The 17,124-nt window shown below is 31.4% G+C and overlaps 1 protein-coding gene and 1 long non-coding RNA gene across 2 annotated transcripts; one reads left to right on the top strand and one right to left on the bottom strand.

Annotated features, from left to right (window-relative positions):
• Window positions 1-1,383: 1,383 nt before the first annotated feature.
• On the top strand, window positions 1,384-11,030 carry LOC145330896 (cilia- and flagella-associated protein 418-like). The gene is made up of 10 exons (XM_080175564.1): window positions 1,384-1,415; window positions 1,612-1,748; window positions 2,310-2,368; window positions 4,422-4,473; window positions 4,981-5,027; window positions 5,429-5,465; window positions 6,158-6,215; window positions 6,874-6,929; window positions 7,617-7,658; window positions 10,780-11,030. The coding sequence occupies exons 1-10, from the start codon at window positions 1,401-1,403 to the stop codon at window positions 10,871-10,873; spliced, it is 597 nt and encodes a 198-aa protein (XP_080031690.1). The 5' UTR covers window positions 1,384-1,400; the 3' UTR covers window positions 10,874-11,030.
• A 969-nt stretch (window positions 11,031-11,999) lies between these two features.
• Window positions 12,000-15,393, bottom strand: LOC145329974 (uncharacterized). The gene is made up of 3 exons (XR_013883195.1): window positions 15,267-15,393; window positions 14,325-14,417; window positions 12,000-13,800 (listed from the first exon to the last, which is right to left on the bottom strand). It is a non-coding gene; the product is annotated as an uncharacterized LOC145329974 (long non-coding RNA).
• Window positions 15,394-17,124: the final 1,731 nt, after the last annotated feature.

The raw sequence follows: 17,124 nt of genomic DNA, 5'->3' as shown, positions 1-17,124 counted from the left end.
AACCCCTCGGAAGCTTGCTTCATCAATGTATGAATAGTGGATATACTTTCCAGAAAACGATTGGTCTAGCGGTGATATTACAAATGCAAGGCATGTTTCTTCTTTATGATATAAATATAAATCTTTTCTAAGGTTAAATTTTATTTTAATTATGGGGAAATATTTCTCAAAGTTGGTAGGACAGTTGAAGCCTCTAATACAGCAGACAAATATCAGGACAGAGACCGACCAAGAGAAAGGGAAAAGGACGAGAAGAGGTGGGGAGAAGGGGTCTGAGAGAAGGAAAGCCTGACATTATCTTTCATTTTTACTCGTCGAGGCAGAAAAAAGTCCTGAAAACAGCTTCAACGTATTTACTACAGAAAGTCGTATTCAATTAATTAAAACTTTAATAGACATCTTATTTGAAATTTACAGAGAAGATTTATTATAAATAAGCATTGATTTATATAACAAAGCTTCATTAGATAAATAAATGTTAAGACCTCATCCAATTTGCAATAACAAAACAAGAAAGATTTACCAACTAGAATCTTAATGTCCATAAGTAGCGAAGCTCATATTTTTATAGGTAAGAATAAAAGAATTAAGTGAGATATTGAAAGACTAGATGCCTATTGTTTCATAGAAGGGATAAATATATAATTAAACAAAAAATTATCACCACAATTAACACTTAACAGCTCGGCAGGGATAATACTTTTTGACAATTTTTTGTAAGATATATCTATCCAATACATCTGTTTTTTTTTGGAATATTGATTTCTATGACAACAAGGTACAATACCATGAACAAAACTTTTCCATAAACATGTCCTTAAACAGTATCCTGTATTTAAACAATTTTTCATAAAATCTATGTAAAATTTGGAATAGACGCAAAAATTAATATTCTGCTTAGTAAGTGTTTGTCACATCGTCAAATTTTAAAGATTTGCTATATAGTTCTTCTAATCCTTGTTTTACAGTGTATGCAATGCAATGATGGATGGATGTATTGGTATACCTGCTTTCTACAAATATTTTTCAAAATAACCATTGAATATTTCCTAATATAGAGATTAGTCATATTTGTTATATTGCTTTCTTTAGTTATTTATAGTTTTGCTTTTTAGTATTTCTAAATCTTGAAGAATAAAACATATTTAGTTTGGCTTTAAAGAAATTATATACTAATAAAGTGTATAAATTAACGATTTCAATATTTAAGTCAATTCTGTTAAATACCGTGAATTTATGTAAAGCTTTTTAAAGCTAACCCTATAACTTTTCTTTACACGTCAGTAGACAACTGGCTGTAAATTTCAAAAATCAATTTATGATTCCTATGATAGGAAGGTATAATTGTCACATATGTTGTAATCTTTTTACTTTTTCAGAACATTTTTTATGAATTTAAAATGACGCATTTAGAGGTATTTTTGTATATTGAATAGATATTCTTTTTATTATAAATGATAGAACTCATGATAAAAAAAAACATATATTTTGTTTGGAGTTTTATTGTCCATTTTCCTAGAGTTATATGAGAGGCTAATAAAAAATTAATTATATTCAAAATACTTAAGTATGAACATCATTTATATAGGAGATTCGTTATTTTTTTTTTAGGATTTAGACGACCTCTTATCAGAAGCAGAAAATTATTTGAATGACGAAAAATGTTTGAAATCTAAATCATCAGCAATCAAGAATAAAAGTTTGCAAAGACGGGAAACAAATAACAATGCTAAATCTAATGAATTAAGGTAAAGTATTATTCCTCAACCAATATTTGTCGGTTTTGTTGTTTAAGTGGCTTTGAGTAACAAATTTACAAAATCAATACACAAACTATTCTTCATTTTATAATTTAAATTAAATCTATATCTTATATCTTATACAGCCTTTGAGAAAATCAGATTTTTTACTCTGTCAGATATACCTAAATTATAGAGTAGCTTAACCACTCCCTTCATTTTTATTTTCCTCAACTTCCTTTGTAGAAACCAGACAGTTTTGTTTCGGCTTGAGGAACTCTTCGCTCACTCTTACTTACCCCCCCCCCCCCCTCCAAATTTTATTTTTTTATTTCAAGGAGTGATAGGTATGGCCCATAAGAATTACCCTAAAAAGATGCTGTAAGAATTGGTGCAAAAAATATGACGTAACAAAAAAAATTAGCCAATGAGAGGCCGTTATTGACCGATGGCGGCAATGGTAGTGGCCGCCATTGGTCAATAACGGCCTCTCATTGGCTAATTTTTTTTGTTACGTCATATTTTTTGCACCAATTCTCACAGCATCCCTAAAAACTATTTTTTTTGTAGTGATTTTGTAGATGAGATTGACTCAGTGTTAGAAAATTCAGATTTCATTTGTGATAAAGGTAAAACTATGTTACAACCAAGAAAGACAACATCCATAAAAGCATAAATTGTTGACTGAACTCATAAAATTGCAATAGTCCAAACTAGAGGATTTAGTTTATAAAAGAACAAATATACTAAATTAAAGCTTGATTTAACATCAATAGAATGATTCTTTTTTTGAAAGATAGTGTCGTAATGTATGCAATGAGTTATTTGGTACTTGCTTACATGTGGTAGACTGGAGCACCGAAAACCCCCCCCCCCGCTTAGTTTTGACAAAAATCAAAAATAAGGGGGGGGGTAGTTTTTTAATGTCTGGAAAACGGCAAGGAGGCAAAAAGCACCGCAAGGCAAAGAATTAACCCCCCCCTTAATTTTGAAGAAAATCAAAAATAAGGGGGGGGTAGTTTTTTCACGCCAGAAAGTTGAGTGAGGTAAATCAAGTAAATCCAGTATACCAGAGGGGAAACCTTATTATGAGATACTCATGTTTTGGGGCGTAATTTCCTTATTTATTGACTTTGGCCAGTAAAAGGTTTTAATTTTGCGCAAAATTAAAACCTTTTACTGGCCAAAGTCAATAAATAAGGAAATTATGCCCCAAAACATGAATATCCCTGTAATAAGGTTTCCCCTCTGGTATACTGGATTTTCTTGATTTACCTCACTCAACTTTCTGGCGTGAAAAAACTACCCCCCCCTTATTTTTGATTTTCTTCAAAATTAAGGGGGGGGTTAATTCTTTGCCTTGCGGTGCTTTTTGCCTCCTTGCCGTTTTCCAGACATTAAAAAACTACCCCCCCCTTATTTTTGATTTTTGTCAAAACTAAGCGGGGGGGGGGGGGGGTTTCGGTGCTCCGGTCTTCACATGTAAGCAAGCACCAGTTATTTAAGCAAACAAAATTTAGCATAAATGGATATTTAAATCCCAAGGTATTAAATGATCGAGCGTTAGCTCATCATTTAATACCGAGGGATTTAAATATCCATTTATGCTAAATTTTGTTTGCTTAAATAACATTCTATTGCAACAAAAAGGTGATGTTAGCAAATAATTTCTTGAATAAAATCATAAAACGTTTTTTCATTTAATTTTCATTTTTTTCACTGTTGTGTTTTTATTTGATATTAAAAATAAAAATAATAAAAAATCTTCCAAATCAAAGAGAAAAAATCTTTGAATTATTGGTCAATTTAAGTTCAAAGATTTTTTTATTGTATAAAGTTAATTTTTGTAAAACAAAAAAAAATTATCATAATCCAAGATGGCGTCAATACATGTAAAATAATATTTTCAAAACAAAAAATTAAAACTTGAATATCTTTTTTCACTGATTGAATTTCAAAAATCGGTCTGACAGTTTTTCCAAAGTCAGTATGATTTATCAAGTGAAAAAGGTTTGAAACTGATAGAACATTTCTTTATACTAAAACATATTTTTTCTCCCGTTTTTTCCCACACTACCAAAAAATGAAATTCAATGAAAATTAAATGGTTCTCACGTTAAAAAAATTTTCTCACGGGTCCTAAAAATGAATTTAAATGAAAATCATATGTACCATTTAAATCAAAATAAATGGTTCCCACATTCTAAAAATTTTCCCAGGCTTGACATTATTGAAAAATGCTAAATAAATGGACATTTAAACAAACCAAAGATCGCGTTTTTTGCAATGGAATGATATTTTTATATGATTCGACTATTGAGTTGCAACGCTTCCTATGTTTTAACGTATCTGTACAAGACTTAGGAAAACATGTCCTTTTAAGAAATAAATATTTCAAGCACTACGAATAAAGCAAAGCGTTTGATTTATTATCATTTGTTTAAATAATTATAATGTATTTTCGGGACACTTCTATCTCAGCTCCTATTAAAGCTAGAATTCGATAAAAATTTGGGTGGTTTGCTTATCAATAAAGAATTTATAAATGTAAAAATCGGTAAATTTTTTCCCCTTCTTGAACCTGTTTTTAAGCAACCTTTGTCTCTTAGAGCTTTCGTATTTAAACAAATTATCAGATAGACAGGCAAACCACTTCTTGGTGATAATGCATATATATTTCAGTTGGATCTATCTCCATATCTAAAGACGCCACTGAACCAGCTGAAAAATCTAGGTAAGGTTTTTATTTTTAACCCCCGTAACTCATATACTTTCTCTTCTGCTATTAAAGATAGATGTCTAATATTACTTTTATACATAACTGTTATATAACTCATTTTGTCTGTCAGTCCATCAAATAAATTACCTAAAATATTATAATTCTAAGAATAAAAAGATATTGATTTTCTCAGCTGCTATAAAAAATGGATGTCTTTCATAAAGTTAGAATCTAGTCAGTAATTTACTTTGTCTTTTTTTGTGTCAGAAATAACGGCGATTGAAATTTAATGTAAGACTATGATTTTCTTGGCTGATAATAAAGATAGATCTGTGATATTGTTGTAAAGATTCCCATTACAGTCAACTTACTTTGTCTATCTTTTTAGAAAGGTCAGGGAAAAATGTAATTTTCTCGGCAGCTTCTTGACCAATATATAAATATTTGGTTGTTTTTGTTGTTTTAATATCTTTGGCATTAGCTTTGTTACAGTAATGTTTATTGCCATCCTTGTTATTTAAGATCTGATGTAAAGCGTGCATGCAGTCGGGTTAATTTGGGACCTCCAGGTTCTAGTCTTGGCTTAGCTTCCCTCACCCAACAGAGGTAGGTAGATAGGTAGATATACAGACAGACAGACTAACAAACAGACAGACATACAGACAGACAGATGTAAAGCGCGCATGTAGTCGTGTTTATTTGAGACCTCCAGGTTCTAGTCTTGGCTTAGCTTCCCTAACTCAACAGAGGTAGGTAGATAGATAGATATACGGACAGACAGACATACAGACAGACTGATGTAAAGCGTGCATGCAGTCGGGTTTATTTGGGACCTCCAGGTTCTAGTTTTGTCTTAGCTTCCCTCACTCAACAGAGGTAGGTAAATAGGTAGATATACAGACAGACAGACTAACAAACAGACAGACTTATGTAAAGCGTGCATGTAGTCGGGTTAATTTGGGACCTCCAGGTTCTAGTCTTGGCTTAGCTTCCCTCACTCAACAGAGGTAGGTAGATAGACAGACATACCGACAGACAGGTTGGATGAATGGATGCATAGATCGATGGGTTAATTGATGGATGGATGGTTAGATAGATGGATATAGATAGAAAGATAAAGATATACTTTTAATTATATTGAAGCATTGTTATAATAAAATTCTATAATTACATTTAATGATTTACTTTAATCAATAATTATATCCTATCCTATTATATAAAGTAGTAAGCGTTTTTTGTCTGTCCCGAAGGATCTCGCTAACCGCTGAACCGATATTGTTCTCCTTTACAGTGAAGCTTCTTATATGTCCTGGGAATATGTTCCCCTCTCCCCCAAAAAATAATTTTTATAACTCTTTTGAAACTCAAATTTAAAATAGGATGAGGTCGACTTTTCCTTATCCTACCAGTGCAGTGCCCCTAGAGGCTTCTAGGGACGTATCCGCTAGTTATTCATAACTCACTTTATCCGTCCATCTTTCAATCTTAATCAATATTTCTGATTTGTGTCATCCTTGTTTTGGATGCTCTTTTATGCTCTGAGTTGATATGTCAGTATCTCAACCCATCCTTTTTTCTTATATCTGAGAGATGTGCTTATTATAGATGTTGTTATCCTTGTTTTAGATGATCTTCATACGTCTTTTTTTTTACTTTTTATGAGCTGCACTAATTACAGTTTTTATCATTCTTGTTTTAGATGCTGCGATTCTCTTCTATGTTTCAAGTGTGACCAACGGATTATTTGGTTTGAAAAAGTAATTTTTTCGTCTTAAGTAGCACAGCTACTTTATAATTAAAGTATGTACGTTAATCCATCAGTTAATTCATAATTAAAAGCTAAGAAAAAACCCTTCTTTGCATTAGGCTAAATTTTCAAATTCAGGAAACTACTTATTACATATTGATAATACCTCTCAAAAATTTAATTCAATCTAAATGGGATTTTATCAAATTAAGTGTCGTTTATGTATCAAAACTTCTCTAGTTCTGTCTCTGTCTGGCCGTCAGTTCGTAATGCTATGGAGAAAATGAAAGTTATTAGGCTGCTATTTAAGAGAGACGGCTTATTTTGTATCAATAAATCCCCTATCTTAAAATAAGCATATATATGTCATCCATGAATACTTGAGGAAAATGTTTTTCACTTAAATTCTTTTTCATATATGAAGCATCTAAAATTTCATTTGAATATTTTTTAGCCAATTGTTGCTTATTCATTAAAAACCCATACGCAGCAATTGACAGTTGCCTTTTTTTTCAACAGCTTATTTTATCGTATATTATTTTATTTTCTTTTTTTATATTGGAAAATAAATCTACTACTACTACAACGGAAAAGTCATTTAGATTTGAATCTATAAAATTTTTCTACGTATCCACGAACTACCGCAAAAAAATATTGTATATTTCTAGATGAAATGGCTAGAAGACACTGAATACCTATATCTACGAACACATTACCCAAATAGGTAAAATATCTAATTAAAAAGAAATCACATGTCTATAAGTAAATAAAATAAAATATAATATACGTATATAGTTTTAAAAATGTAGATATAAAAAGACAAAAAATCACGAAACCTTGAAAGCTAAAATACTTTTTCCCAGTTTATAGAAAAGCTGCGCAATTTATAAATGTTATATCATGTTTGGCAGCCATTACTTTTGTAAGCTGCTTTCCAGCGGATTATCAAAACTGTTACAAAACATAAAAGATTCAAGCAAAGCAGTCAAAATCACTATTTCACAGCTACATATTTTTCAAAGAGTACAGCTTAGCGGCTGATTGTTGCTACTTGGCAGCTGTTGATTGCTAAAAGCTGCCGTTAAACGCATACATATATAATACAAAGTAGCTTGATGTCAGTACCACTGAACCGATCGGATTCTACTCTTCAGGGAATATACCTACTGGTCCTGTGGTGGTTTTAGGCTATTTTCTTGGGGGGGTGGGACACCCCTAACCCCCCCAAAAAACAAAAAAATCCCCCATTTTTTTTGCTGAAAATTTTCTTGGTCTTTTTTTGTTTTTTTTTGTTGAAGATTTCCTTGGTCCTTATTTTTTTTTATCACCTCTGGGGACAAAGCCCCTAGAGGCTAGAGGCGAAGCCGCTATTTGTATATATTTCTGCAACTAAATAACAAAATATTTTCAGGACAAAATTATCTTTGAAGCTGAAGTCAGACAAAAACACAAGGAATAAACATGAAATAGAAATAACAATAATCCTTTTATAAAAGTAACAGGATCTGTGTCTGTCTATCTGTGTGTACCGTAGGATCTTCATAGCCGTTGTGTAACTTCTCATAGGCCCCTAGAAGGTTTATAGCTATTTTTAAGGAAGGGTACTTCAACCCTCCCGAGAGAAATTGTCCCTGAAAAAATACCATCCACCCAATTTTTCAACTTTTTTATCGCAATGTTGATAATATATCATTGAAATTGAATGTTAAGGCGCATCATCCAACTTTTACATAAATAGTAAAAAGCGTCATTCAAATACTACGTAAATTCCAGGTAATTTAGGGATACTACAATAGAAGATAGTCTAATCTTTAGTGAAATAAAACAATGCGTTTGGTAGCTTGTACCTTTAAAGGGTTTAAATCTTTGAAAAATCAGCGTCATATGTAAGACGTTGAAAATAGTGTTTAATGTGAATAGAGTAGTGGGAATAGCTTATCCCATAAGCATGCACGATTCATTATCATAAACAATTAGAACTTTCAGACAATCAAAGGGTTGGTTGTCAAGCGCGGACAAAGGAAGAAAACTTTTGTAAATAATGGGATTAAATTTATGTGTCCTCTTTATCCTTGGGAAATCCGCTTTATTCTTTCTTTTTATCTAACACAATTCTTATTCGAATGGGAATTCAAATTTGGTAGATTTAGATAAGGCGATGCTACTTTATAAATATGTGTTGTTTGTTGGTCGCTCCTCGACGCCATTGTCACTTTTATTGTTTTGTTTATTTTGGGTTACTGGGATAAAAATGTCTTCTTACGTAAAATTACGTGATTAGAACCTGATTGTAATGTACCTAAAAACTGACATTTTTAGGTGACAGAGTTTCTAATGGACGTACAGACAACCGTTTTGTATTATTTGCTGTAAAAACTTAACAACAATTATTAAAAATTATTCTTGTTTTTGTATATTTGTATCTTTTGTTTTCCTTACAAAAGAAAATTTTGTATAAATTTTTATACCCAAGTGAATTACTTTTTAGTGTACAGGTTTTGTTACTTCCAGCAAGACAATTAGGTCCAAAAGAAACAAACCAGCAACAATCTTCAATAAAAAATATATATATTGAAAGGATCCCCCTTCTAAAATGCTTATTATAAATAAAAAAAATATAAAAACAAGGATGACAACATCCATAAAAGCGAAGCACTGAAACGGTAGGACAAACGGACATTAACAATTGTATAGTGTCTGAACTGAATAATCAGAATATAAAAGTATATGAGTCGAAGCAAAATTGAAAGTAAATTTTATGCAAAACTGCTTGATACAGGATAATGTTTATGGACATACTTACATTTTTAGGACTTAATTATAGAGTTGCTTCGCTTATAAAACTGTTCTTTGTTTTCCCAGGAATCAATATACCAAAAATCAGATCAAACGGATAATTAGATCACATAAAAATTTGTTGTTAAAAAAGTAGAAAAATCAACATGTTTAAAATGGACGTACGGACATTCTGGTAATGATTATAGAGTTGCTACGCTTTCTACATCGTACCTAACTACTACAGGAATCACCATGCAAAGTTTGAAATCGATAGAACAATTCTAACATACCTAAATTAACGAATAAAAGCTATCTATCTCGGACGGACGGACGGACGGACGGATGGACGGACGGATGGACGGACGGACCGACCCTAATTATAGAAAAGCTTCGCTTTTAAAAATGAAAAAAGCCACTATACTACTGTTAAAAAATAGGAAGTTGTCAATTCAAGAAAATATACAGCATGACCCTCGAAAAAGTATTTTTAAGCATCTGCAGCCTATATTTCTCAATAAAATATTAAAAGATTTATATGTACTTGTTCTCTATAATTTTCTACATCAAAGGATATCAAAATATTTTTTTACATCAATTAACAGCCGAGATTTTTAAAGCCAAAGTTTGGAAAAAGTGCTTGAGAAACTGGATATTGCTAAATATTTCTTAGTTTTTTATTAGTATATTACTTTTTATCAACCAGTTAAAAAACAAATAAGAAAGAAGAGCAAGTTTACAATTGATACATTTTATATTCCATTAAAAACGTTACTTTTACATATAAAAAACTACTTTTCAAATTTTACTGAATACATTTTTCTTATAACCATTTTCCCTTAAATCTTATAATATCTCCCACTTATTATTATGACCTTAAATAAACCCCTCCCAATTTATGCTCATTACCGGAAGGATTAGCGCCACCTTTACCAATAAATTCACGCCCACTCATCAAATTAATCTAAGACACATAAAATCATTTAAATTGTTAAATGTTTAATAAAAGTTTGTAGCTGTAACTTTTTGGTTTTTTAACTTATTTTGATAAAATAAAAAGTGTTTGATTTCTGTTTATGTAAATTTTCAATTTGCTACTATTTGCTAAGATTTCTTTCTGTAAGGGTGTTTTTGCAATTTACACTAATCTAAAAATGCCTTTTAGAGCAAGTGAAAAAAGTGCTTTCAGCATGAAATAAATTTCTTGGAAACATCTTTATATAAGTTTTATAAAAATTATTGAAATTATGAGGAAAACACGTCATTTCACTTTAAAAAAACATTTTTCTTGAAAAGTTACTTTTTCCTCAGCCACTTTTTCAAAACTTTGGCTCTAAAAATCTTAGCTGTTAATTGATGTAAAAAAAATATTTTTATATCTACTTATGTGGAAATCTACAAAGAACAAGGACATATACATTTTTTGATAATTCATTGAGAAATATGGGCTGCAGATGCTTAAAAATACTTTTTCGAGGGTCATGCTGTAGAAGAATTGAAAAGATTGTACACCTTGTTGGCTAAAGTAAATTGATGTGACAAAAGGACGACGGACAACATACAATAATTATAAATTAGTTATGCTATTAACAAACAATAAAATATTTAAGAGTGTATGTTAAGTATTGTTATAAATCAAATATAATAAAGTAACAGGACCTAAAGTAATAAGATCTGGTTCTCCTTTATAATGCAGCTTCTCATATGTCCTGTGAAGGGAATAAGGGGTCAACTCCCCCATGAAATATAGCCATACCAACAGACATACCAATCACCAATCATGTTTATTTTGTTTCCAGAGCGTATTGTTGTCAGTGTACCTGTGTCAATATTATGGAATTTAAAGATGTACGAGAAGTACAACAGCTGTCCTGGATTTGTACTAAACACTAGAGTAATATCAGAGGAATGTACTGAATGTGCAGAACAACAGATGTTTTGATTATGTACTTAACATTAGGGATGTACTAGCAGTACAACAGCTGTTTTGATTATGTACTTAACATTAGGAATGTACTAACAGTAGCTTTTGATTACACACTTAACATTAGTGAGGTGGTTGGATGTACTAGCAGTACAACAGCTGATTTGATTATATAATTAAAATTAAAGATGTGGTTGGATGTACTAGCAGTACAACAACTGTTTTGATTATATAATTAAAATTAAATATGTGGTTGGATGTACTAGCAGTACAACAGCTGTTTTTCATTATGTACTAAACACTATTTAGATGAGATAATGTTCTTGCATTGTGTAATGCACTAAACACTAGAGTAATATTTGTGGAAAGAACTGTACACCAGCTGTCTTAGATATGTGATAAACACTTATGAGATGGTTTGATATACATGCAGTACAACAGCTGTCTTTGATTTATACTAAACACATGAGTGATATGGGAGTTATGTACATGAATTACATCTATTATTGTAATGTTTTAAAAATGGTAGGGACTAGATATTGTACATTTATTATCATAGATATCAATGATTAGAGAGGGAATAGTGTATTTAATTACCTTTGATATTAAATATGTTTATTTCTTTTATCAAAGGGGGTGAGAGGCTTTTTTTTTATTTGTTGCATACTGTAAAACCCACTTCTGCTTGGAATTTGATTAATACATTGTATGTAAACTTTAATAAAAATACAAAACTTATCTGTTCAAAAACGGGTCCTGAATAACCTAAGTAAGTTAGGCTAAATTCTTTAGTGTTTTATATATTCTCTTTTCCAATTAATATGATTTCGTATTTTTAATGATAATTTATTATATGTATTAAATTTCAAAATAATTTATAAAATACTATGCAATCTTTCTGAATTTCATAAAAAATATTTTGTGTAATGTTTACAAATATTTAGTTTTGTTAAAAGTTTGTGATGTTTTATAATTTATTTATTTAAATCTATTACCAAAGCACAATAAATTTAAATATTTTGATTATTCATTCTTAGCTTAATGGGGGAGGGGGCAGAAAGGGGGTGTTTCAGACGTTAGTGAAATGGAGAAATTGCCCTCCAATGCCCCCGTCGGTTAGCACGCCACTGATGATCATAATCATAATGTTGTTTGTATCCTATAAATAAAATAGTATTTTTTGGTCTTAAAAAGGTAAATAGTTTTCACTTCTTCTCCAAAAAATTTAGTTTGTGTGTCTCTGACAGTACTTGACTCCTTACTGAGCTGCAACTGTTTATACGTCTAGGCAAGATACAATTGTAATGACGTGACTCAGCCAAGACATACTACTGTGGTAGACTGACTGTTGTCTCGGGACAGAATAGCTACGCTGCTTCAAAATGTGGCTATAAAAGATACAAATTTCTATTTTGAATGTATTAAAATTTATTTGTCATATAGTAATTAAAATGATATAAATAAGCTTTCATAAAAAGAACATTGCACATTTAATTTTTTTTTTTTTTGGGGGGGGGGGAGAGAATGTAAATACTTTTTGTGCAAAGTATTGGTCATCTAAATTGAATTTATCTTCCGCTCCCCTCCCAAAAACTCTTAATACTCTTTTATATGGTCAAAAAAATACTAAATAAACCATTTGAAGAATTTTGTACAGGGTCCTTTGTAGTTAAATGCAATATTATAAATAAACTAAAATTAATTTTGCATAATTTCTGTTCATTTTTTGGCACCTAAGTTAAATTAATAATGAATTTACCAAAAATAAGATAAATGTATTTTTATTTTGTCTAATTTTGCTACAACCTTTTTCTGTAAGTATTTTCTAAAATTAAAATAAAAATGATAACAATTGAATATAAAGAAAATACCCTAATCATTTTACTTTTAAATAGATAAAATGTTTGGAAAACTGCAATTTTGTGCTTTAAGGTTAATGTTAGAGACTTACACTTAAAGGAACCCTCACACGTTAGCGAAGCTATTCTATAATTCACATTGCCTTCATAAGAAATGTTTTTTTTTATCAGCTGCTATTTAAGAAAGATTGTTGCTTTTTCGTTAAGATCTCATTCTCACATAAACGACCCCTTAAATAGTGGATGTAAATATTATTTTTTTCTCCCCGTGGTAGTCATTTATTTCCCCGAGGTAGTCATTTTTTTCCCCTGAGGTATCATTTATTTCCCTGAGGTAGTCATTTTTATCCCCGAGGTAGTAATTTTTTTTCCCAGAGCATGGCAACCGGTGAACAGAATCTCAGTTCTGCACCACAAGCCTTGAACATCTGAAGTTCCAATGTCTATACAGTCATATTTATATGAAAATCTGAGAAAATATTTTTAGAAGAGTTTTGAATTTTTTTGTTGAAGATTTTAAATTTTTTTGGGAAGATTTTAGAATTTTTATTAATTACTAAAAGAAAGCATAATTACCTCGGAGAAAAATGACTACTTCGGAGAAATAAATGAAAATTAAAAACCAAAATTAAACCACATTTTAGCATAAAAATGAGTTTTTGTTTAAATGAAAATGATATTATCCTGGGGGAATAAATATTCATTCCTAAACAAAAAACTGGAGAGGAATACCCCATTTAAAAGTGAAGCCAGTATACATTTTACTTTGTTTGTCGGTTTGATTTTCTAAATATTTACATTCTTCCATTCGATCGTTAGTTCTCATTCTTTTTCTACCTCTCTTTCATGTGCTTTGCCACTAACAGATGTTATCATTCATGTTTCGTAGAAAATTTGTGAATTTTTTTTTGTAGTCCACAGATAAGTTCCAGGTATTATACTGCTTGTTTTAGATTTCATTATAGGCAGAAAAGATCTTGATTCTTGCAGATTTCCAAAATTTGACTCTCCATACCACATGCTGTATTATAACTTTCCTAAGATATAACAAATATGCATTTAAGTATATGGTATGTTTGGTTGTTCAGATAAAAATATAAAGGATGATATCATCCATAAGTGGCAAAGCACATAAATGGATGGCCATACAGACAAAGTCTAATATAGTGCAGATTTTCAGTAATCATAAAAAAAGAAGAAATAGAGAAAATATGCCAAAAATTCAACAAATTTCGAAACCTTTATAAAAAATAAGTTTTTGTGTCTTTTCAAGAGTGACAAAAGATGGAAACTTCTATAAAAATTTCAATCAATTAACTTGTAACCTGTCTTCTGTTAGTTAATAAGGCATTTTATAGCAAGTCTCAAAGAATATCTACTGCGAAATATTCAAATACATTATATCAGTGTAGAGTGTTTAGTGATTTTGGGTCGGTTGATTGATGGTTGAGCGAAATAAAGACTTTAGACTGCTTAGAAACTGTAACATTCTACAACTCACGTTGACTGACAAACGAACATATAATAGTTAAATAAATAAGCTGCGCTTAAAAAAACTTACCTTTATTAGACAATCTTTAACAAAGCAAAAAGATGAGAATTTTTGTAATGGCTGACAGACAGACCCACGGTAATAATTGCTAAATTCACAATCCTAGATAGATAATAAGTTAGTAGAACCCAGTAAAAGTGTCGGACTGATTATGACGTAAAAAAAAATAATTAGCCAATGAGAGGCCACTATAAATTTTACCATTGGTCAATAATGGCCTCTCATTGGCTAATTTTATTTTTTACGTCATAATCAGTCCGACACTATTACTGGGTTCAGTAAGTAGATTGGTATATGTACTACAGATAGATAGGTAGATAGGCAAGTATGAAAAGATAGATAAATAGAAAGCCAACTAGATAAGTGTATATAAATTTGCTATATGGATGGTAATACGGAAAGTGTCATGTGTGACGTAATAAAAATACGTCTAAATCCATCTATGTTAGGGGGGTTCCTTTCCCACTTCTCCTCTCATCCTTCCTTTTTAGACTTATTTCTATGACGTCACACATGCCACTTTTCGTATCTCCTATTTGGATAGATACATATTATTGTTATAACATAGTTATAAAGATACCAGCTAGTGATTAATAGATATATACAAAATACTTATTTTAATAGATAGATAGATAGAAAGCTTTTCATATCTATAGATAGATATATTACTAAATAGTTAGGATAATAAATTAATAGATTGTCAGATAGATAGATGTCTCGATTGTTAAATAGATAGAAGAAATTGGCAGACAAATAGATAGATAGTTAAGATATATGGAATAGAAGTATTTTTGTTATGATAATTAAGTTAATATAGATATCTAGCTAGCTAGGTAGATAGTAAAAATCTAGACCCATAAAATACCCATCCATTTATATAAAAACATAATTACATCCCAATGAAGGACAAATTGACCCTAATTAAGAGTAGCTGCGCTACAGTAGAACTACCTGAATCAGGTCATACAATTGTAGAGTCGACTCGGGACAGTGTTGCCCAAAAACCTCCAAAATCATGGTCTCATTTCGACAACAAAACAGCGAAGATTTTGCTGGATTTTTGAACAGCTTCATTCTTGTCTGAAGTGTTAATAGTGAATGATTTTTTCGTGGTAAAGATACTCGAAAAGTCTGTTTGTCGTAATGCTTTAGCACAGTCATAGCGTACTAAAAGTGCACAACTATATTAGGTAATAGGTAGACCCCCAGGGTTAGGGCATAGTAGGTACAGGTAGGATTGGGCCGGATATTTTTTTGGCCGGATACCGGATATCCGGCTGATTTCAAATGCCGGATATCCGGTAACCGGCCGGATATCCGGCAAATATCCGGTTATCCGGCCAAATTACCGGATAACCGGCCAAATTACTACATATTAAAGTATCAAAAAAGGATATAGTCCCTTTTGTGGCAACGCACCTTAAGGGGCGATTAGTTGTATTTTTAAAATTGCTTTTAATAGGTTATTTTAGGTTAGGTTAGGTTATATTTGGTTAAGTGATTGCCCCACAGGGTTAGGCAATTGGCCCCGCAAGTTTAGAGTCCCCCGCAAGGGGCTAGAAATAGGAGGAAAGCTACTGTGAAAATACAAATAATCGCTCCTTAAGGGTCGTTGCCACAAAGAGTACTATACCCGCAAAAAAAATTTCTTCATAAACTAGTGTTTTATATTATACTAGCGGTTGCGTCCCTAGTATCTAGGGATATTAGAAGGGACATGAAAGTGCAGAAAAATAATTTAAAACCTTACAACAACTTTTTTTTATAAAAATGAAACAGCCTAAAACCACCCTGGGACCTATAAGAAGCTTCACTCTAAAGGAGAACATATCAGTTCAGCGGTTAGCAAGATCTTTCGCTACAGACAAAAAAAGCTTACTACTTTGTATAATAGGATAAAATTAAGATTAAAACTTAAAAATTAAGTAAGTATTAAATGATCTTTCTTCTTAGCAAATAAATCTAATGAACTATTACTTCCCTCAATCTGTAATATCAACCCCTAACGGTTGGAGGATGGGCGGGGATGTGGCGTTGAATGCCTGCCCCCCCCCCCCCCCTCTGTTTTTTTCTATCCCATTTTCTGTGTATAAAAGGTAGAGGGCTATAACTAAGTGACTTTCGAAATATGGGTATGACACATAACTGAGAGTTGAAATTTTTTAATACCTCCTTCCTGGCGGACACAGGATGCCAGCAAATCTGGTAAGGTCATTCAGGTAAAAAGTAAAAATATTTTTTTACTTAAACAAAGCATTTCATGTTATCTAATACTAAAATATCCTATAGTCGTACATCCTCATATGTAATATAGGTGTTCAAGTTGATTTCAGGTTCCAGGTATAATCCTGCAAGTCCTGAACCTCCAGGTCTCCAGAAATCTTTAAACGGTTCCTGTGACCGCAAATTTTTACTTGAAGATTTCAAATTTTAAACTTAGGCTTTTTTATATATCTTCATGACATATTACAATTTCATAAAATCCGTTGCCGTTTACCTGCAAACCGTCGGTTTTCGGCTGGTAGCTGCCAAGTACTGCTGCCACCGCCAAAATTTATGTTTTGAGATTTCTAATAAAAATTTACATAAAGATAAACATATTCAGAAAAAATTGTTCTTCTATCTTCAATAATAAGAAAATTACAGCCATTTAAGATTTAAAAAAAACAGAGATTTTTGTTTTAAAATATAAAAGATTATATTGCCGGATATCCGGCCGGATAGTTTTAATATCCGGTATCCGGCCGGATATTGAAAATGGCCGGATATCCGGCCACACCGGATATCCGGCCCAACCCTAGTACAGAGA

Source organism: Acartia tonsa, chromosome 10 (assembly GCF_053477335.1).
Source record: "Acartia tonsa isolate MP-2025a chromosome 10, ASM5347733v1, whole genome shotgun sequence".
NCBI lineage: Eukaryota > Metazoa > Arthropoda > Copepoda > Calanoida > Acartiidae > Acartia > Acartia tonsa.
This window is presented reverse-complemented; position numbering and strand designations above follow the sequence as displayed.